Source organism: Urtica dioica, chromosome 2 (assembly GCF_054948205.1).
Source record: "Urtica dioica subsp. dioica isolate 48M chromosome 2, U.dioica_male_clone48M_v1_H2, whole genome shotgun sequence".
Classification (NCBI taxonomy): domain Eukaryota; kingdom Viridiplantae; phylum Streptophyta; class Magnoliopsida; order Rosales; family Urticaceae; genus Urtica; species Urtica dioica.
In genome coordinates, this window is record NC_142757.1 from 43970620 (window position 1) to 43994766 (window position 24147).

The 24147-nt window shown below is 38.5% G+C and overlaps 2 protein-coding genes across 2 annotated transcripts; one reads left to right on the plus strand and one right to left on the minus strand.

Moving 5' to 3' along the window:
- The first annotated feature begins 1836 nt into the window (after positions 1-1836).
- MTA (mRNAadenosine methylase) lies at positions 1837-6053 on the plus strand. Its single transcript, XM_089606759.1, has 6 exons — positions 1837-3031; positions 3323-3421; positions 3494-3577; positions 3678-4024; positions 4092-4388; positions 5618-6053. The coding sequence occupies exons 1-6, from the start codon at positions 2081-2083 to the stop codon at positions 5745-5747; spliced, it is 1908 nt and encodes a 635-aa protein (XP_089462885.1). The 5' UTR covers positions 1837-2080; the 3' UTR covers positions 5748-6053.
- A 9942-nt stretch (positions 6054-15995) lies between these two features.
- Positions 15996-19248, minus strand: LOC149404884 (uncharacterized). Its single transcript, XM_089607711.1, has 3 exons — positions 18933-19248; positions 18518-18815; positions 15996-16122 (listed from the first exon to the last, which is right to left on the minus strand). The coding sequence occupies exons 1-3, from the start codon at positions 19246-19248 to the stop codon at positions 15996-15998; spliced, it is 741 nt and encodes a 246-aa protein (XP_089463837.1).
- Positions 19249-24147: the final 4899 nt, after the last annotated feature.

Genomic DNA, 24147 nt, shown 5'->3' on the forward strand with positions numbered 1-24147 from the left:
CAAAACTCTAATCAACAAATTCTGCAAGTGTCTCTAGTTTCTTATTTAACTATAATTTGATGTTGTTGTAAACTCTGAAAAAACTACAATAAAGAGAAAGAATACATACCTTTTCAATATGTGGCATAAACGATTAGGCCACACTTGTACTAAGATCTTTTCTAGTGTAATTAAGGAATTAAAAATTCCAAATTGCAATGCAAATTACATATATTCCTGTCAGTCATGTGCTATAGGCAAGTCTCATCGCTTACCATATCCAAAATACGCTTCACATGCTAGTCTCCCATAGCCTCCATAGAAGGCTATTGATATTATCTAGATGTGCTTGATGATCACAGTAGATACACCTGGATTCATCCACTCGAGCAAAGATGAGACAGTCATATCTTTTGCCACTTTCCAAGCACAAACTGAGAGACCGTTTTTGTAAATATGTATGTGACTTGTAAACTAAAACTAATCTCCGTGACTCAAAACCTTGTCCAACTCCGATGATATCATCTTCTCCATTGGTTGCTGTTGATGGAAGTCCACCATGTGAATATGCAACTCTCTACAGAAGCCTAGTTGGAGGCTTGCAATACTTGATCTCACGCGACCTGATTTGGCTTTTGTTGTCAACAAACTGAGTCAATACCTTGACCAGTCTTCAAAAAGCTCTCATTGGAAGGCTTACAAGTGAGTTCTTCGCTATGTAAAAGGTACGATTGATCATAGTCTCACCTTTCACTCATCTTCTGGCTTGCGAATTGAAGCCTTCTCCGATGCGGATTACGCAAGCTGCCCCGACTATTGCCGATCAGCGTCAGGCTATGTTGTCTTGCTTGACGGAAACCTAGTGATATGGTCTGCTTGCAAGTAGAAGGTGGTGTCAAGGTCAAGTATTGAATCATAATAATAGTTCTTGCTCAAACCGCCACAAAAAAATCAGTGGTTCAATTCACTACTCAATAAATTGAATATCACTCTTTCAGCATCTACAACTAATCTACAACTATGGTGTAGTGTGATAATCAGGTGCTGACTCACTTTCCTCCAACCCTGTATTTTATGCTCGCACTAAGCATATAAATGTCGATGCTCACTTTATTTGTGACCTTGTTCTGAGCATGGCAATAGAATTTCGCTACGTGCTCAATGATGATCAACTAGTTGATATGCTCACCAACCCTTTGCGTGAGAGTCGTTTCAAGCTTCTCTGCACCAGATTAGGACTGCGAGATGACCGTCTAGCTCAAGGGGGCGTATGAAGACAATACACATCACTCAAGTGCTTAGCACGCCAACTACACGCTTAAGTGTGCTTAAGCTGTTAGAGTACTGATACATGTACTAGTCAGTTATTTATCATTAGTTAGTTAAACATTGTAATCAAGCTAGGTATTCTATTAATATAATCAATTGTGTGCTAATGAAAAAGTATCGATCATTCTAGCTAAACACATTTCTCTCGCTGTCTCTTTCTCTCTCTAACTCTCTCTTCGTTGATCGATCATCTCCACTGTCCGATTTGAGGATCTAATTTTTGTGTGCTCGGGATGTCTAGCCCCCTTTTGGGCGGAATTTAAAAAAAAAATGCGGTATACTACAATTAATATTTGACATGCCATTAAAGTTGGATGCAATGGTTAACTGGAGGTCGTGGTAATTCCACACCACCTCCTGTGTGGAGGTCGTGGATTCAATCCTCACTGCAGCGAAGCTGCCTTCGAAAAGAAAAAACAAAATAAAAAAATAATTCACTTTGCAATTCTGGACAGAATTGCCCCTGTCGACTATTTTCCCCTCTCTATTTTGGGGGTTTTATTATTTTTATTTATTATTTTTAGGAGCCCTCGCACTGAGTTATGGTGCAGTTGGGGTTTTTATGTTTTGCGCAGAAAAAAAATCTCCATTGAAACAGAAATAACCAGCCATCTTCACTGATCTCAGTGGAAACTCTAGAGTCCTGAAAGATCCAAACAAACACAGGATCATTGCCTGTTACCTTGAGTAAATTTGAACTTTTCCTTGATAAACAACCGTAAATCGATAAAAAAAAAGAGGAAAATTCGAATTTTAGAGAAGAAAAAGAAAAATGGCGAGCGAGGAGAACGCAGTAGCGACAGTGAAGGAGAAACGTCGACGTCTCGAATCCCGAATCGCGTCTGGACGAACCGCTCAGCTCGAGCTTCTCTCTTCCGTCCGAGCCCTCATCGAACCACACATCGTCTCTTCTCTCGACCTCTCTCTCCGCCTCGTCTCCTCCTTCGAGAATCGCCCCTTCGAGCCCACCCCTCCCCTCCCGGAGCCCAAGCCCAAGCCCGTCAAGCCCACCAACCCTCCGCCCAATTCCGACCCCATCACCGTTCCCAACAACCCCAAGTCGGAGGAGAAGAACGAGAAGGACGAAGCTGACGCGGACGCGGACGCCGACGCCGACGCCGACGTGGATGCTGACGTGGGGGGTCTGGGGAGCCCGCTGGCGGTGGTGCGGTCCATGGTGGCGGTGGCTCTGCTGGAGCGGGTCCCGTTCACGCCGGTGGACTCGTCGGCGGTGCTGCGGAAGCTCGAGAGCGACCAGAAGGCGAGCCCCGCCGAGAGGGCTGCCCTGCGGGAGGTCGGCGGAGAATCCGGGGCCATCCTGGCCGTCGAGATGGCGCTGCGATCAATGGCCGACGAGAACGGCGGCGTCGAGCTCGAGGAGTTCGTGGTGAGCGGAAAGTCGAGGGTCATGGTCCTGGCGATCGACCGCACACGGCTCGTGAAAGAGCTCCCGGAGAACGCCAGCTCAGCGCAGGGCCAGCAGATGATGGGGTGGATGTTTCCGGCGAGGAGGCCGCCTCCGGTGGGGTTCCACCACCACCATCACAACAACCATGGCCGGCCTCCGGCCGTCAAGGCCCGGACGGAGGACGAGGATTTGAAGGATGTTGAGGCGTTGCTGAGCAAGAAATCGTTTCTCGAGCAGCAGAAGTCTAAGACCGGTGAGGAGCTCTTGGACCTCATCCACCGTCCCACCGCCAAAGAGACCGCCACCGCAGCAAAGGTATCTTCTGCTTTCATTTATTTTATTTTTCAGGTATTATAGTTATGTAGCTAATTGAAATTAATGGATTGATAAAATAGCCAAAGTTTGTATAAAATTAGTGAAATAGCCAAAATTTAGAAAAAAAAAAAAAAAAAAAAAACGTGCAAGTCTCAAGTTTGAAAGTGGTAAATTGCTTATATGCATTATAAAAATTTCAAAAAATTTATCGACAGTGTCTAAAATTCTTCCTTTACTTTCTGTTGTTTCTGTTGCTCAATTAACCAACTCGCAATCTTGTTATTGTTTTAGTTCAAAACTAAAGGCGGTTCCCAGCTGAAAGAGTATTGTTCGTCTCTTACGAAAGAAGATTGCCGGCGGCAGTTGAGTTCCTTTATGGCGTGTGACAAGGTGAGTAAGAATTTACAACTTTTTTGAATGTGTTTTTTCGTTGCTTATATAAATCAAGCTTGCTTCTTTCAGGTTCATTTTCGGCGAATAATTGCTCTTCACACCGACGTTAATTTAGGGGATTGCTCATTTCTAGACACGTGTCGTCACATGAAGGTAATATGAAAATTTCTAATCTTTGGAGCCCATATATATATAGTACATCAATCGTGAAGTAGTTTGTGAAATATAAGAACGTTTTGGTGCATTGACATAGACTTGCAAATACGTACACTACGAGTTGGATCCAACACCGGACGTGGCACCCATGGTAACAGGAACAATCCCGAAGCCGTTGGCGAAGCCTCAGCGCGCAGAGTATTGCTCGGAAGTGGAACTCGGGGAACCGCAATGGATAAACTGCGACATACGAAACTTCAGAATGGACATTCTAGGTCAGTTTGGAGTGATAATGGCAGACCCGCCATGGGATATTCACATGGAGTTGCCGTACGGGACTATGGCTGACGACGAAATGCGCAATCTCAACGTCCCCGCATTGCAGACAGACGGTCTCATATTCCTCTGGGTTACGGGACGGGCAATGGAGCTTGGACGCGAATGGTACCTATTTATATTTCATGTTAGCTTATAAGAACGTGCATTTACGTGTTCGTGGCTCGTTTTTCAGCTTAGATCTTTGGGGGTACAAGCGCGTGGAAGAGATCATATGGGTGAAGACGAATCAGCTTCAGAGGATCATAAGGACGGGGAGAACGGGACACTGGCTGAACCACAGCAAAGAGCATTGCCTGGTTGGGATAAAAGGAGATCCGCTGGTGAATAGGAATATAGACACGGATGTGATCGTGGCCGAGGTGAGAGAGACGAGCAGAAAGCCCGACGAGATGTATCCGCTTCTCGAGAGGATCAGTCCGAGGACAAGGAAGCTTGAACTGTTTGCCAGGATGCACAACACGCATGCCGGGTAAGTAATCATTCATATCATTTTTTTTTTTCTTTTTGGAAACAAGAACTACTTGTATTCATGGAGGTGTGAGCAAAATTTACACAAAAAGGTGAATCGAAAAAGCCAAGCCCTTGGATCCTACGCCAATCTAGTACATGAACCCGTAGAACAAAACAGAGATACAACCCAAAAATAGGCCCTGTGATGACATCAAAATCCCTAAAGAAATATCGATCCAGAGATTACAGCCACGAAGTAAAAAATACGGTAGATCCCAAATCAAGGTCCCACGCTTTCCTAACCCCTTTTTAGCAATTTTCCATAGAGTGAAGCTTGAATTCCTTGCTTGAAACATGAAGCCATAGGGCTAAATCCATTTGTAATCATTAATATCATTATCCATGTGTATTCTTTAGAGGACTTGGCTAGGGACTGGTCTAGCGCTTCATAATTTTCCTCGTCATGGTTTCTCCGTTCTCTGGTTTGACTTTGGGTTTCGGGGTGGCATGGTAGTTTCGGCGTTTACTCCGTCCTTTAGCCTTTCTCGTTGACATGCTTTGTAATCTTGTTACGGTTTTGCTGTTTTCTATATAAAGACCCGTTTTTTAAAAAACACTTATTTTGCAGCGATATTATTATCGTGAGAGATAAACAAAAATCTAAGTCTCTGGTTCAAAAGTATATCGATTCATCCTCCCGTGAGGAATCGCCTAAACATTTTACTCTTCGTCCATTCCAATATAAAGGATCAGTCAATGAAATACTAGTAAATGGGTCGGTTTGAAAATAAATGAATTGCTAGTTGTAGAATATTATTTTCGTCAGACTTAAATCTAACTAAAATAAGAAGAATTTGGACAACCTTTTTTTGTAGTTTTAATTTTTTTTTTCTTTCTTTTTTTCGTTTTTCATCGTTTAGGAAAATAACCAACTTAAATTCTCGATATTGCTAAATAGTCCGTGTTTGTTAAATTTTAGGCAAATAGTCACTTTCATACGTAAATCTTAGGTAAATAGCCACTTTCATATACCAAACGTTGACTATATACTTAAGATTTACATATGAAAGTGGTTATTTACCTAGATTTACCAAACGTTGACTATTTAGGAATGTCAAACGTTTAAATTAGCTATTTTCCTAATTTTCTGAAAAATTTAACTACGCCTGATTTTTTTTATTTTTGCATATTAGCCGTCCTTTTATTTACATTTCTAGCTCCATCCCTGTGTTTATGTAACATGTTCAGGTGGATGGCGATGGGGAACCAGTTGAGCGGAGTCCGACTGGTGGACGAGGGGCTACGAGCACGCTTTAAGGCGGCATACCCCGACGTCGAAGTCCAGCCTTTTTCAGATGATTCTGACATTCTCAACTGACGATCTTTTCGTTTTTATTTTCCAAGTGTTCCGTGTTTTGTAATCTGTATATTATTTTGTTTATTGGGGTACCCTTTTTCCAGCTTCTAGAGTCAGTTATGCAGTAAAAATAAAAATTATGTATTAGTTCAGATTATATTTCTATTGACTTTGTTATTTAGAGGCACAAAGTATTACTGAGTTACGATCTTGGCGGCAACAAACGACGGTGACCTAGGCTTCTCCAGCGGCTATTAGGTTACAGGGAAACAAACTCGAAGTGTAAAACGATCTTTTTTTTTTATGATATTTTTTCTAATTTTTAAATACTGTCTGGTACATGGATTTGAAAATTGCATGTATCCCTTGTTTTAATGTCTTTCTTTTTAGGAAACTCTAGAAAAAAACCTCAAAAGACGAGTCAGTATTACGCGAACAAGGTTTGAGTTGCACACGGTTAAGGTAAGCCGTTGGAAAATTTTTACCCATCAAATCGGGATATTCTACTTTGAAGTCTAGTCTTCAATCACTGAATTTGAAATTGACTCGATGAATATAATTAAAGGGAAATTGCCTAATTTACCATCAATTTCACGATATTTTCTCACTTTCAATCAAAACGTTAATTTTTCTCAAAATACCACCTTTATGTCAATAATGTTAACATCTATGTCAACAATGTTGATATCTAATAGTGAAGGGCAAACATAGATGTCAACATTGTTGACATAGATGATGGTATTTTGGAAAAAAATAGTATTTTGGTGAAAAGTGGGAAAATGTTATGAAATTTGTGACAAATTAGGCAATTTCTCTATGATTCAAGTATAAGCAAGAGAACATCTTCAATTCTCCTAGAAGAAAAACTATCTGCATTTTTTACTTTTTTTTTTTTATCAAGAATGCAAGGCAAAAACATCTATTCTTTTAGTGGAACCGGTATCACATCACACACAATTTAACAGGTGAGAAAAAGAGAAAGTTAAAGAGCAATTTCATAAAGTGAACCTAATTGTATACAAAATATCATTATTAGACCATGTTTTTTAAAAATATCTAAAACTAAACCTTTGGTCCCAAAATGGACAAAAATACCCTTAAAACAATAAAAACACAAAAATAAGCAGAAAAAAAAAACAGTCGCTCACTCATCACATTCTCTCCCTCTCTCAAACCCAATATTCCCTTCTCCACTATTCCGACCGATTGCGACGCCGTACGACCGGTTGCGACCAAGTACGACGTATTGCGTCCTCTTGCGATGGAAACCGGTGGACAATGCTTGAACTCCGGCGGTGGTGGTGGTCCAAGAGCTCGAGGGTCTCAATCCAAGAAAAAAGGTAAGTTTTTTCTTCGATTCTCTTGTTAAATCTAGTATTTAATAGTTAGAAATGTGTTTAGGATAGTATATTAAAGATTTAGGGCCATTTGGATAGATTTGAATCGATTTTGAAAAGTTAGGGTTTTAAAATTTTCCCGGAATTTGCGATGAACTTCAAGCAATTGCGACCGGTTGCGACCAATTGCGACCGGTTGCGATGAAATGCATACCAAATTGCGTCCGGTTGCGACCAATTGCCACTGGTTGCGATATTTTTAATTTTTTTTAAAAAATTATATTTTGCGACCAATTGCGACGATTTGCGACCAATTGCGACAGTTTACGACCAAATACGATGCGTTGCGACCATTTGCGACTGAAAATGATTTTTTGACTAATTTTTTGTGTTTTTTGTCTTTTGTAGGATCATTTGAGATACCTTTATGAAGTGGATTTCCCGGCTCGGGTCTCGTATCTTGGGTCCACATCATTGAAGAAAGTGTATGAGAGATTTTTCAAGTTGGAGATTTTGGATAGAGTTATCGGGACTCCATTTGAGCAATTTTTTACGAAGGATCAAGTCGAGTTACAATACTCGGGCGTGCTTATACATAATTTGCTTCAGAGGAGGATCGAGCCCACTGCACGAGGAGAGATACACTTCGGTATAGGTTCTCAAAGAGTGAGATTTGGACGCCTTGAATAAGCTTTAGTAAGCGGTTTCACGTATGAAGATGGTCCGAGTTTGACAGAACAACAAGAGCGCATGAGCGACAGATTGATCACAGAGTACCTAAACGGTAGAGACAATTGCAAGTTGAGTGCGTTAATAGACGCGTTCAATGCTAGTGCGAATGTGGACGATGCTTTTAACTGACTATTCGCATCCGTTGTGATTGCGCAAAGCAGCTGTCCCCCATACATTGTCTTCAAAAATGCACCGTCCACTGCTATGACCGGTCGACAAGACTTAAACCCTCTAAGACATGCGCCAATAGCAAAAAAGGCGTACTTGAATTTGTTACCATCTCTCACAAAGTCAGTTAAAGTCCCAGGATTCTTTTGCTTCAGCATATGCAGCCAAGACGGTAACTTCTGATAAGATTCTTTTGGTGTACCTTTCACGTACCCAATAGCTTTTTCTCTAGATCTCCAAGCCTTCAAGTACGATAAGTTAACGCCCCATCTTGTCTTGACTTCCTCTCTTACATTGTGCGATGAATAGTCAGCCAACGAATTAATTCCAAATTTATCTTTAAAGACGTGACCGATAACCCATGGTTTTAGCTCCTATATGACCCTCCGTTCGAACCAAGCGCGCACAAGAGTGTTTACTCTCGTAAGTCGTAATAATCCAAGTTGCATTCCACTGTACGATACTCCTCATCCTCCAAGTGCATGTCTCATCTTTGCATAGAACATACCATCTGCTCTTCGAAGAAGATTTAACTCTAAACTCAAAATTATTCTTTAGAGCAAACAAGTACATATGTTTCTTCAATTCATCTTTGTTGTCAAACACCAGTCCAACATATACTTCTTCTGAGCTAGCTGTTACAGTCAAGGATTAGATAACAATAGTTAGATATTGCTAATTCTAATTTACCATAGCTTATATTTTTTTACACGAAATCTACGTTACCTGTAGAAGATTGACTTCGGTTTTGAGTTGGAAAGTCATTCACTACATCCTCGCGTGTGAACTCGGGAGCTTTCCAGGTGGATGGACCACACTTCATTGGTGGCACGACGCACTCCGAAGATAATCTTATGTTAGTAGGCTCGCATGGTTGACAATGGCCTGATGGGACTGTGAAATTATTTACAAACTCATCATATTCATCACGATTCACAAATTCTTCAAACTCTTCACCTCTCTCTCCTTCGTTGTTGTGTTCATCGACACCGTCATTGTCTTCGCCATGGAAACATTCTTCGCCATCTCTATCATCTCTATGGTAGTCATCATTGTGGTAATCATCTCTATCACGTCTATACACTTCGTCTTCGTCTTCAACTCGATCATACACCTCAATTGCAAGTGTAGTGTGTTCGTCATCGTTGTGGTTCCGTCTCTTTCTCGGTTCGTTTTGAGACAATTCTTCAACCATAATTTCTTTTCCTTTTCCTTTGTATACTTCTCGACATACACTTGTTGGCACGATGACATTCGGTGGCGTGATGATATGTTTGGCTATCAAGCTTACACAAATCGGAAATCTCTTTCGGTGTTTATGCTTCAAGTAATACGAAACATTCGCATCGTTCGTCAAAACTTGCGGTGCTGTTGGAAGTACACCCATTGTGTATGGGACTTCAAGTTTTAAGTCGTACGAGAATCTGTCCACGTTGATCATCTCGTACACTTTATCCACTAATTCCGTGTACGTCAGATCTTTCGAAACATCGAATGACTCAGTTCTAGCATCCTTGAACACCCATAAATGCGCATTTCTCTCCCAAGTGCCATTAATTTGGAGGAAAACTACAAAAACAGCATTAAAAAGTCAACAAAATCAATTATACATAAAAAAAAGTCAACACAAAGTCAACAGGATCGCAATTGGTCGCAACAGGTCACAAATGGTCGCAACAGGTCACAAATTGTCGCAGTTGGTCGCAAATGGTCACAACCGGTCGTATTTCGTCACATTTGGTAGCAAATGGTCGCAACAGGTCGCATTTGGTCGCAAATGGTCGCAAATGGTCGTGAATGGTATTTTTGTGTTTTTTTTTTAATTTCATCGCAAAGTAACTTGAATTTCATCGCAAATGGTCGCAAATTAACTTAATTTTCCAGATTTTAGCCGAAAAATCCTAGATCTAAAAGTTTTCTAAACCCTAAGTTACCCTAAACCCCTAAATATTAGACAAAAATATAATCAAAATGATAAAATTAGTTAACTTACCCATATGATTACTCCAAAATAGAGAGGATTTGAGAGGATTAGAGAGCTTGAGAGATGATTTGAGTGAGAATATGTGAGAGAAAGAGGGTTTATAAGGTTAGAGGGGTATTTTCGTCCATTTTGAAACCAAAAGTTCAGTTTAGATATTTTTAAAAAACGTGGTCTAGTAATGATATTTTGTACACATTTAGGTTCACTTTATGAAATTTCTCAAGTTAAACACGTAAAATTTCTCGTCTCCACTCTTTTATTTCTATCGAATGTGTTTGTTAAGAATATGGAGCCGCAGAAGCTATATATTATTTGTACAGCAACTTTTTTTTTTTTTTTCATAAGTCACGTGTACTTTACCTAAATCATCCTTAATATACAAGTCTAATCTTATGTTTGATGGTAAATACAATTCAAATACGTAGTAGTAGATAGATAAGATAAAGACAAATTTAGCCATAGTTTTTACTCAAGAAGATCTCTTAAATACTAACGTATTAGTCCGAAATTAGTCCTTGAATGAATGTGATAAACTTAAATAAACTTAATTTAAAAAAAAATTAAAAAAATCTCGAGGGGTTTTATCTAAAAAGTAAAGATATACATAATTTTGTTTTTAATTTTACATAAATTGGATATATCAATGAAGAATGTTTGTACACATATTTTAATTAAATTTCTCTGTCCCTAAAAGTAATCACAAATGCTAAATTACTCTCGCCTATCGCATTTTACAATCTTGAGAGAGCGAAGAGAGTGAAAGAGGAGAGAGAGAGAAACTCGAGAAGAATTCAGAAATAATATTATGATTTTACTGAATGAAATTGATAACGAACTGTTACATCAAAACTGGTATATAAAGAATTACACGTTAGTGAAATAAAGAGCTGACGAAACTACAAGTCGTTTAACACAAACGACAAGAAGGAAAAGAAAACTTGTAAAAACACTTGTAAAACACGCAACACACAATAATAGACTAAACATGTATTTTAATACTTCCCCTCAAGATGGCAAACAAATATTTTTGAGAGCCATCTTGCCCATCAAGTGCAGAAGAAGAGGAGAAGCCAAAGGCTTTGTGAAAATGTCTGCAAGCTGCATATTCGTGCGTACATGAAGAAGCTTCAAATCCCCACGTTTCAGATGATCTCGAATGAAGTGACAATCAACTTCAATGTGCTTGGTTCTTTCATGAAACGCCGGATTAGTAGCAATGTGCATAGCTGCATTGTTATCGCAGTAAAGCACTGTAGGAGCCTGTTGCTTGATCTTCAAGTCACACAGAATTTGTTGGAGCCAAAGAAGCTCACTTGTTGCAGACCCCATTGCTCGATATTCAGACTCAGCTAAAGAGCGTGAGACTGTGACTTATTTTTTAGACTTCCAAGCAACCAATGAATCCCCAAGAAACACACAATAACCTGTAATGGAACGTCTAGTGTTAGGGCATGTGCTCCAATCCGCATCCGAGAAACCACGCAGCTGTATAGAGGAAACATCTTAGTAGAAGAGCCCTAACGACGACCGACTCTTCAGATATCGTAGAAGATGACTTGCAGCCTGTTGATGAGGACCTCGAGGCGCTGAGATATAACGACTTAGCTGATGTACAACAAACTTTACATCAGGTCTGGTTATGGTGAGATAAAGCAATCTCCCAACTAGCCTTCTATAGCTTGCAACATCCTCGATCAAATCACCATATGTCTCATTGAGAGTGACACGTGGATCCATATGGGTTTTGGCAGGCTTTGACTCCAAGAAACCCATGTCGTTGAGGATATTTAGAGCATATTGGCGTTGACTGACCAATAACCCTGATTTGGACTTGGCAATCTCCAAACCCAAAAAATACTTGAGAGCTCCCAAGTCCTTGACTTTAAATTTGGTCTTCAAGTAATTTTTGATGCCTTCAATCACCTGTTGACTTGGACTGGCTATGACAATATTATCAATTTACAATACTATGGCCACAAAAGAGGTGCCATAGCCACGTGTGAAGAGAGAATAATCAGCTTTGGATTGAGGAAAACCACAGCTAATAAAACCTCAGTGAATTTCAGGTTCCATTGTCTGTAAGCCTGTTTGAGCCCGTATATGAACTTCTGTAAGTGACACACCAATCCCTTAGTGTTTGAATCCCCCTGAGTGAGAACACCTGGAGGCATTGATATGTACACTTCCTCATGGTGATCACCATTGAGGAAGGCATTGTTGACATCCATTTGAGCCAGGAACCAGTCCTTTGCTACTGCAACTGCCAAGATCATTTTCATTGTGACCAGTTTAGGTCTCTGTGTAATCCAACCCTTCTTGCTGTGTATATCCTTTTTCCACCAGCCTAACTTTTCTCCTTGCCAAGGTGCCATCTGAGTGAAACTTGTTCTTGTAGAGCCATCTGCATCCAATTGCCTTCCTGCTTGCTGGGAGAGGGACAATGGACCATATGTTGTTTGCATTCATATCATCCAATTCTTCTTTCATTGCTGTCCTCTAGTCCTCAGATTTGACTGCTTGATGATAGAACTCCGGTTCAAAGGTAGAAGCAACTGCAAGAGTAAAAGCTTTATATGATGCAGATAGGCCATCATAAGACAAAACATGGCTAATGTGATGTGGAGAAGTGTAAGAAGGAGAGTGCTCAAGTATGGCTTGAGCCAAGTCACAGTGATAGTCCTGCAGATAGGAGGGTGGTTTGGAGATCCTTGAGGACTTTCTTGGATTGCTAGTATCACAATGCTGATCTTGGGTGGTTTGATCAACCTGGTCGTGCAAATCATGGGTGTGGGAGTATATCACTTGCTTGATCTTTTCCATGTGAATCATGTGGAGGGACATCATGAGTGAGAGTACCATCATCACAAGAAACTGGATTGGATACATGATGACTCCTGTCATTATGAATACTAACAGGTACTTCACCTAAGTTAGTGTTAGCAGGGAGAACAATATCATGTAAAAGATCAGCAGGTTTTGAATGTGAGATGTAATTAGTAGCAACATAGGGAAAGATGTTTTCATGGAATACTACATCTCTGGAGATGAAAACTTCTTGAGAGATGATGTCAAGAAGCCTGTAACCTTTCACACCATGAGGGTAACCAATGAACACACATTTACGTGCTCGTGGCTCAAATTTGGTCCTTTTGTTATGCAGTGTGGAAGCAAACGCTAGGCTTCCAAATACTCTAAAGTTAGCATAGTCAACTCGTTTGTTAAAAAGAACAACATAGGGTGTCTTGCCATGCAAGACATGAGAGGGAGTCCTATTTATCAAATAGGCACTAGTCAGAATACAATTAGACCAAAACTCAATAGGGAGATGAGATTGAAAAAGGAGAGCCCGACCAACATTCAAAAGATGTTGGTGTTTTCTTTCAACCACTGCATTTTGCTGTGGTGTTTCAACACAAGAAAAGTGATGCATAATCCCTTTGGAAGCAAAGAAATCAGTGAAAGTAAGCTCCTTGTCATTATCAGATCTAAAACATTTCACAGACCTTCCAAGTTGTTTCTCAATAAAAGTAATGAAAGTGGGAACAATCTTCAACACATCAGATTTGGTTTTCAACAAATAGACCCATGTAAAACGACTAAGATCATCAACCAAGGTGAGAAATAATCTATAACCATTGTGTGAAACAGTGTGAAAGAGACCCCACACATCATCATGAATCAGGTCTAAGACATTATTATTAGTATTGAGGGAATTTCCAAAAGGTAAACGATGCTGTTTTGCCATAGGACATATATTACAAGGTTCAGAGGTTTGAGTAAGAGAGCTGAACCGTAAGACTTCCTTTAAGGACTAAACTTTCTTGTAGGAGGGATGACCCAGCCTGTTGTGCCAAACTCTTGCTGAGACTGTGTTGATGAAGCTTGTGTTGATGAAGCTTGTGTTGATGAAGCTTGTGTTGTCTTCAGCCATCATATAGAGGTCATCAACTTGGTCATCCTTCCCAATCGTCCTCTTCTTGAGTGAATCCTGTATGAAAAATCCTGAGTTAGTGAAGGTAATAGTTGCTTTGTTGTTTTTAGTGATAGCACTAACTGACAACAAATTGTACTTGAACACATGAACAATAGGACTTCATGAAGAGTAAGTTCAGAATTTACTTTAATATCTCCAAAGAAATGGACAGAAATGACATTTGTTGATGTCGATTTTCAGATCGATCAACAATCACAAATAAAGAATGGAACGACAAGTATTTAAGAAAGGTTTAGAAAGACGTCGTATAAGATTCAAGTTAATAATAAAGATTTATATAATAACATACGAATATTAATTTTATTAATTTAGAGGAAGTTACAACGGGACGAGGTGACGAACTCAACAGGTCGAGCTCACGATCACAAATATAAGAGTACAAAGGAAATATTAATTGGAAACTGAGAGTAAGATCTTGCGTGTGTGAAAATCGTCCTATCTTCTTCTATTTATAGGCGAGATGGAACCTTCTGGCCGAAAACATGTGTTCCCCGATCCACTCTCCTCGCCGAGGTCGTAGTTGTCCGAGATCCGGTCTTTGCGGCGTAGTCTCCTCTTTGACTGATGCTTCTGACTAGGAAGACGTGGACGAACTGGAGTCTATCGAACCGGAAAGTGTTGCTGGACTTGGGCCGACCTGCGGAGAGCGAGTCAGGTCCAAAATTGATTTCGCGGGCCGCTTCTCTAATGGATCGTGGGCTTCAATCGGGCCTAAGTCCATCTGAAATGATATTTTAATAAAGAGTTTTTAGACCCCCACAACATTGTTGTTAGGTAATGTGACACTCGATCTATATGTGGGATGCAAAGATATGAACATAGACATCTGATTGCAAATGTGCTTGGAAGCACCGGAATCAAGAATCCAAGATTTACCAAAGCTATTTGTCGAATGCACAACCTTTACAGAACAACAAAAACCTGTTAGGCAAGATGCAAAGTTGGCATCAGCTGTGGATTTGGTTGAAGAGGATGTCGTGGACGTGAGTTTGTTGGAGAGGATCTCTATGCGTTGATGGAACTGATCATCGATGAGAGCATTGATGGATGCACTTCGACTGGTCTCTTGCTGGTTCTCCACATTGTTGCTCGCAGACTTTGATTTTGCTGTATAGCCTGGAGGGTAACCATGAATCTTGAAGTATTTGTCCATGGTGTGGCCAAGAATCTTGCAGTGAGTGCAGTAAGGACGATCTTTCTTGTTGATCTTCCTTGTCGCTGAGTCATCTTTGATCGTCATCGCCATAGTGCCCTACTACAAATTCACATTTCTGGTGCGGATAGGTATTAGGTGCGACATGTCGCACCTAAATGTCGCATCTAAGCACATATTAGGTGCGAATGTCGCACCAGATAGTCCTCCAAATGACTAAAAATTTCGCTAATGTTTAGTGGTATTCGGTGCGACATTGTCGCATCGGATATAAAAATGTCGCACCGGATACTATCAGGTGCGACTTATGTCGCACCCAATACTATCAGGTGCGACAAATGTCGCACCTAAAAGTTTTTAAAAAATTTAGGCGGGCTTAAAATCCCTCTTTTTTTTAGTATCCGGTGTGACATGTCGCACCCAATATGAGCAACAGGTGCGACATATCGCAGCTGAAAGTATTAGGTTAAAATTATAAAATAACTCTCTTTCTTCTTCTTCTTCTTCTTCTTCTTCTTCTTCTTCTTCTTCTTCTTCTTCTTCTTCATTTTTGCGACTCCATTCTCTCTCTTTGTACATCTGCGACTCTCTCTGCGCGACGAACATGTTCGCTGTCGCCTCTCCTCCTCGCCGCCATTGTAAGTGACTCTCACTCTCTATTTCTCTATATCTCACTCTATTTCGGTCTATCTTACTCTCTTTCTATTTCCCTTTCTCTGACGACGACCTCACTCCGTGGAGACCTCAACCTCATCCTCAATCTCTTTCTCTTAATTTGGCGTCGGCGCTGGACGTGCTTTGCGAGCTCGGCGTCCTTGGACACTTCATCGAGATTGACATCACGTCGGAGAACGAGGACGACAAGGACCGGGCAGAGAAACGCCGGCGACAATGGCCGAAGCTACTGAAGAAGATCTAGACGCTCGGGCCTCGGCGAAACGGCCCCAACATCCTCTTCGCGGCAGACCTTGAAGAAGAACCCGGAGGCGGAACGGCTCGAGACCATCGTAGTTTCACAGTTCCATATTCTAATTTGTAATTTTTTTAATTATAATAAAGTATTAGGTGCGACATGTCGCACCTAATACTCGTTTTTTGATATTTTCTGAAGCCAAATAGGTGCGACATGTCGCACCTGTTAGGAATAATATTGCCCACTTGAAGATAATGAATAAATGATTACTAAATTCGATAATAAGATTACTTTATTAGCATTATATGATTAGTGGGTTGAGTTCTAAACAATTAGAATCAATAACAACTATCTTCCATAGCCTCCGTATTAAACTGAGTCACGTGCTGGGCACCTGAGTTCAGGCGGTGAGCTAAAACGAGGTCGATGACTGATATACGCCTTGAAAGCTATATCTAAAGTCATATGGTGGAACACATAGGTGAATGCTGATCACTATGTCGGAGCATTCTACACTTGTGGTAAGTGTACGACTTGGACAGGTCTTGGTGTAGATGTGTCGTTTAAGGAGCGTTACGACACACTAACCGAGGTCACTATGATGGTCACAGTGAGACACTATCTAAATCCTGAAGTGATCATGGATACTGGGTTATGTTACTGAGCTCTTTGACTCATTCGCTAAAAGGCTATTCATGCTAATCACAACTTATGTCTTGGGAGTTTTCTCACAGCATAATTCGAGTGGGAAATGATTTACAGATACGGAATCCAGCCTTCCTGAAAGAAGGTTAATGTTCTCTCACCTAAGGGTTGATTCCAGGACCGATAGATTTCTAGCACTTTCGAAGTAAGTAACGTTCAAAAGAATCTTTCGCTGGGGAAGCAACAATGCTTAGGGCTGATATGTATCAAGAGAAGTATAACGGAAAAATTGACTTCTCTTGACACGGGTTGAACCTTGAGGATCTTGATCACGAACTGACTATATCAGTGGACACTCGTCACGATGAGCAAATATAATTCTAGTATAAAGGAGAGTTCAGTCTTGGCTTACAAGGTGGAGTATTTGACCAAGATTAGACGAATCGATGGAAAAAGAGAAAGGACTATTTCGTCTTTTTCATCGGATTTGTTAAGCTTCTATTACTAGGTCCATAGTCCCCGATTCGGCTCTGATAAAGGCGGATAAGAACTTTCGTATAATAATGTTTATCATTATTAATCTCACTTGCTGTGATTGTGATTGACAGCATTAATTCTGGAAAACGGGTATTCGCAGAATTAAATAAATATTTATAGTATAATTGTTTATTTATTGTTTGATCAAGTAAATAAACAATTATTAATTATTTGTTTATTGTTGGACCAAGTAAATAAATGATTAATTGAGTTTTAAGCAATTGGGCCTTGCATAAAATATGAAAATCGAATTAGGTTTTTTGGCACTAGGGTTTGCGCAAATTCTCCTTGGCCGTGTGCCTAAAATTCGACTTTTATAATATTGGTATTTACCAATATTTTCTCTTTAGTTGTTTAAATAAAGGAGAGAGAATAATATAAGATATTGTCATATATTTTCTCCTTATTAAAGGAAAGTATTTAGGAGAATATATGAGAATATATTTAAAGGGAAATAATATATTCTCCTTTATTCTCCCACTAAATAAAATATTCTCTATTTAAATAGAGTATAATATCCCATAGATATTGATCTGATGGATGAGAGAAAAAGTAGGATTCACTTGTTGAGATCCAATGGCCTAGATTTAATCCATCAGTGTGAACACAATAAAATGAAATAAAATATTCTGGAAGATTCCATGAATATCTCTTTTTACTACTATAAATAGGAGTTCATGAGAAAACAAAAATAAGCAATTTTTGAGAAAAATTTCGTGCACCCTAGCCTACCTTGGCCGTGCACTTCTACCTCTCCCTCCCCTCGGAAATTCGTTTCCATTCTTAGTAAAATAAGAGCGAGATCTCGAAACACCTAGTTTCGTGATCTAGTGAGATAAAGACTGTGCCCACTCATCTTTCTTATTCGTCTCGGAGATTACGTTTCGGAAGACTAAGGTGTCATCCTCGAGTCCTTCATCAAGACGACGCAAGGAGTACGCGATTGGTTTAGGAGCGTTCTGTAGCTGAACCGAAAATCAATGTAAGTATTCGTTTTTCGTTCAAATCGGTTGCTCGTGAATTAAATCAATTAAACATAACTAGATCTTGTTAATTATAACCATAATTTAATTAGCTTATGATCAGCGTAATTAATTATTTTTCCGCATTAATATGGTTATATGGTGGAATCATCTCAAACGAGTCGCATCAGAACGATTGTTCATGTCTGATACGCGCTTGGTTCCCCGACAGCACCCAAGACCTTTAGCGACGGACTATTGGGTGCGACAATGTCGCACCCGTAAAACTTTCGGGTGCGACATTCTGAGCATCGGGTGCGACTTTCGTCGCACCCGATGCCTATATTTGTAGTAGTGGTGTTTGACTGATCCTGTGTGGCAGATTCTAATCCTACCGCTCTGTGTTTCTCCTCTTGAGCAACAAGAGAGAACACTTTGTTGATCGGCGGTATAGGGTCAAGAAGAAGAATCTGACCTCGCGAGTTGGCGTACGAGTCATTCAGTCCCATCAAGAAGATCATGATGTATACATTCTCGTTGAACGCCTTTAGATCCTTCATCGCGCCACATTTGCAGCCTCCACACGAGCAGCTGGGCTTGTAGTTCTGGAAGTCCTCCCATAGAGACTTGATCCTGGTGAAATGTGCGGACACTGACCTGGAATCTTGAGTCAAATTCACCAGGTCTCTCAAGACTTGAAAGATCCTAGGGCCGTTACTCTGTTGGAAGCGTTCTTGAAGATCCTTTCAAACAGCCTCAGCTGAGTCTCCAAACTAGATACTAGCTGCGATCTCCTTGGATACTGCGTTGAGAAGCCATGAGACAACGATATTCTTGTTTGTTTTCCAAGCGTTGAATCTTGAATTGTCCGGCTGAGGTTTGGTGATGGTTCTGTCAACGAAACCCAATTTATTCTTCACAGACAGAGCAATGAGCATCGATCGACTCCATGATGCATAGTTATCACCATTGAGAAGCTGAGAGACGAGGACAGCTCTTGGATTGTCGCTGTGATGGAAATAGTATGGATTTTCCATCGGATCTTCCATTGGGAGCTTCTCAGCTGCGATGATAGGCTGTGAGTCTTTCAGATCCATTGTTGCGTGAGGGAAAAGAGAAGAAAAAGATCAAAGATCTTGAACAGAGTGCTTGATTTCAGCGAGAATGAGCTTTGATACCATATCGCATTTCACAATCTTGAGAGAGCGAAGAGAGTGAAAGAGGAGAGAGAGAGAGAGAGAGAGAGAGAAACTCGAGAAGAATTCAGAAAGAATATTATTATTTTACTGAATGAAATTGATAACGAACTGTTTCATCAAAACTGGTATATAAAGAATTACACGTCAGTGAAATAACGAGCTGACGAAACTACAAGTCGTTTAACACAAACGACAAGAAGGAAAAGAAAACTTGTAAAACACGCAACACACAATAATAGACTAAACAGGTATTTTAATACAGCCTTGCTAAATTGCTTAAACATATCAATAATATGCAAGACTTTTTTCTCATGCAGTCATACTCATGACCAGCTCAGCTAGCTTTACATGCAATGTGTGAACGAGCTAATTTAAAAGTGCTAAAATCGCTAAAAACGACATAAGCAGCTCTAATCACACATCAACACAAGCACTCAATCAATCATTTTCACTTTCTTGGAGGCTATAATTTCCCTCTCTTCGTTTCATTATCGATGAACCACACTCGTTCTTTAATACATTAATGAGCACGATAATTTATGCCTACGCGCTTATTCCATATGCTTTTCAAACAAGAATTAGTAGGTCACTGAGAGAATCTCTGATTTTTTTTAAGTATTTTGTATTGTATTGACCAAAAGAGTGCATTATTATTGGCACTTCTTACCAAAAAAATAAAATAAAAATAATAATAATAGTCACTATAAGTGAAGTCTCTTTTATCTCTAATGTTTTGGGCGGGCGACATATTGAAAGCTTTACATAAAAGAACAAAATCTTAAAAAAAATGCATTTATTGCATACTATAGCCGGTTCGCACTTTCTCATATGATACAACGACTTCACAATCACATAAGCACTTTTTGTTTGAATATGGCAAATAATTTACTATGTTATTTGGTTAAAGTTTGTTCTTTTTTGACAAAACGTTCATACCTAGTGTAGCACTGACGGAGATAGATCTATCATCCATAATTATTTTTGTTCATTTAAAAATTAAATATGTTTTCTGTTGTTTTTGTTTTTGTTTTAAATATAGTAGTTATAACGCATAATTTATTTCTTTATTTACTTCGAATTAGACTGCTTCGTCTTCTATTTCTAGCCATTTAGTTAGTTACAACAATTTTAATTTTAATTTTTTTTACTATTTTATTTTGCATCACATGATATATTGATCATAGTTAATTTTCATATATTGTTAAAATTTGAAGAAATTATATAATCAATTTTCATACGTTGTTATTTTAAGGATTTATTAATAATGAAATTAACTAGAAGCCATTTTCTACTAGAGGCATTGTTTTTTTGGTATTTTCTCAAGTCAACGCAATCAAGTTTTATTTGTATAGATGTTTTATGTTAATCAAGCTAATTATGGGAGATACCGGCCAGTTTTTATTTCGTTTTGCCTATGTCTAGTTAATTTGAGAGAATTCATGACCTAATATGCTTTTATCTTTGGCTCCACTACATCACTTTGATACTGAAAAGATGGGCTAAATGTATAGATTCTCAAGAAGCACTTCTAAAAGAGGAAGTTAATGGATGAAGTAAAAGGAAGTGGAGAAAAAAGAAGATACAAAAGAGTAGCTAAACTATAAACTATGTAGAGCTCTGAAAGGCTTAATATCAATGGTTAAGAGAAGCTTCTTCTTTCTTCTTTTTGAAGCAAGAATATCAATGGTTTCTCAACGGGAATTGTGATTGCCGATTGATGCTCCTTGAAAACAGAAATTGTAAAGACCGATGGGAAAACTGAGGAAAAATTGGAAAATATATATATGTCAACAAAACAAAAGAGTCAGTTTTGCGACCGAGAAAAATTGGGACGAAAAAATGTTGCAGAAAATAGTAAATTTTTTTTTGTTTTATATGTACTTTATACTTAAATTCAACTAAGTATAAATGAATATTACACGAATAATATGTTTGGATTAGGTTGAAATTATATATATATATATATATATATATATATATATATATATATTATATATATATAGCAAAGGAGATCCTCCCTCTCACGAAACACCGTTCAATGAATAGTGTTCCGTGGGTTTTTATTTTTTATTTTTATTTTTTTTATATATATACGATTTTTTAAAGAGATTGAACCCTAAACGCAAGTAGTGTTCATTCGTATAGATTTTTTTTCCAGAAAGATAAAATATTTTCATAAAATTTTAAATATATTTTTTTCAAACCTAAATATTTATGGACATATCTCTATATATTTTTTCTTTCAGACTAAATACATTAATTATTCCGTAGCAACGGGCGAGACAGCTTGTTACATATATCACACCCGTCAACAATAATTAAATCTATAATAATAACTCTCATCAAACTTCTTTTCAAAATTCAGCCAATAATAATAATAAGAAAAACATAATTTTAAAATTTCAATCAATAATCATAATTTAAATTTTGAACAATAATTCCCTGTAACTAATCGGTAAGCATAATTCCAAAACTTTAGCAATAATTCTCAATAATTTTAAATAATGAATTAAACAAAAAATTTAGTCAATCTGTCATTTAAAAATCTACTCTGATTCTTTGCATTTCAAAATATGTATATTTATGATTGTAAAAATCTTAGCTTTAATCTTTATCGGACTTTACTTAAACCCGGTTTTGATAGCTACAAAATTTCAATCTTTGACATTCATCAATAGCTACGAAATTGCAATATTTTCTAACCTCTCCTAATTTGGTATTGTTGTGCTTTTAATATTAGTGTTGTAGAAAAAAAGTTTTGTCAAAAGCATAAACATACGTGGTAAACAGTTTTCTTGAATATTAGTTGCAAGTATAAGCATATTACTATTTTATAAAAATTAAGGCTACTATTGCTAAGTAGTCTTAATGAAATAGGGATTATTCCTAAAGTATGATCTCCCCATTAATTTTGGACCAAAATCCATTAAGTCCAAATTAATCCAAATCTATGACCCCATAAATTGGGCAATTACATTTTTAACCATTTTTTCTCTCTTTACCCAAATCAACGAAAAAAAACCCAAATCAACAGAGGAATACCACCTCCAGGAAGAGCGTCGTTCTGTGACTCATCGGTGTCGGATCCAAGCATCTCAATCCACGACCCAATCTTCCTCTCCGCCGCTCTGAAGATCCTCCGACGCTAGAGAATTTTGAAACCACCTTCATTACTCGCCGGACTCGCCGGAGACTTCCATCTCGGCCACGCTGCATCGCCGGAGTCCAGACGACGCTGAGAGTTCCGGCAGAAGACCTCAACGCCGAGGCCAATGTCAATAAATCTTCAAAGGAATTTTCCAGAATTATTGAAGATTTATTGACATTAATGTCAATAAAAATGCATATTTATTGACATCAATGTCAATAAATCTTCAACGAAAACCCAGAAATTTTCAGAAACAGTTTCTTGATAAATATCTTGGTTTTCGTTGAAGATTTATTGACATTGATGTCAATAAATATGCATTTTTATTGACATCAATGTCAATAAATCTTCAACGAAAACCCAGAAATTTTCAGAAACAGTTTCTTGATAAATATCTGGGTTTGCGTTGAAGATTTATTGACATTGATGTCAATAAATATGCATTTTTATTAACATTAATGTCAATAAATCTTCAATAATTCTAGAAAATTCCTTTGAAGATTTATTGACAGTTGAGGTCTTCTGCCGGAACTCTCAGCGTCGTCTGAACTCCAGCGATGCAGCGTGGCCGAGAGGGAAGTCTCCGGCGAGTAATGAAGGTGGTTTCAAAATTCTCTAGCGTCGGAGGATCTTCAGAGCGGCGGAGAGGAAGATTGGGTCGTGGATTGAGATGCTTGGATCCGACACCGATGAGTCACAGAACGACGCTCTTCCTGGAGGTGGTATTCCTCTGTTGATTTGAGTTTTTTTTCGTTGATTTGGGTAAAGAGAGAAAAAATGATTAAAAATGTAATTGCCCAATTTATGGGGTCATAGATTTGGACTAATTTGGACTTAATGGATTTTGGTCCAAAATTAATGGGGAGATCATACTTTAGGAATAATCCCAATGAAATATAAAAATTGCATATTGGCCAACGTTTCGTTTATAATTGTAAATGAACCGTTACAAATTATTAACAGACCTCAAAGGACACTAATGCCTTTATTTCCGTTTCCTGCATATCATATGTTCAGTTTATTATCAAGGAATTTTATATTAGACAAACAAGATATGGTACATTTGTTTAGATGATAAAGTAGCAAAAGTTAAACTGAATGTAAGGGTTTCCAGGATTGGGAAATTTATTTATTTATTTTTTTTCTTTCAATTCATTGGTACGTATATAATAGGGTTTCTAGGTTTTTTATGATTAAAAATTTGAAGATGGTTAATAGAGTATCGGTATGATTAATATACGATATAGAAGTATAGAGGTCAGTCTTGGAAAAAAAAAAAAAAAATCTCTTGTTGTCAGATGAACTGAATTGTGGCAAATAATTAAATGAAGTCCAGTCATCGAATCTCATATTTTAGAGCAGATTATTAATTCTCGTAGCGAAGGGTATAAGATCGATTATTGATTTGTTTAGGTCGAAGCTAAGTTAAATGATAGATTATTATGGAGACTTCTGAAATGTTGTAGGCTCCTGAGACAAAATAGAAGATCTAGATTGATTTCTTATTTATCAGTAACAGAAAGGCTTAACTACGCTAAGCTACACTAGTTTATTTACTCATTCTAAGTCTATGTTTATGTGTTACAATTTGGTACAACTTATTTTAAAATCGATGGTTTAAGTTTGTTGGATATAGATAATGTAAATCA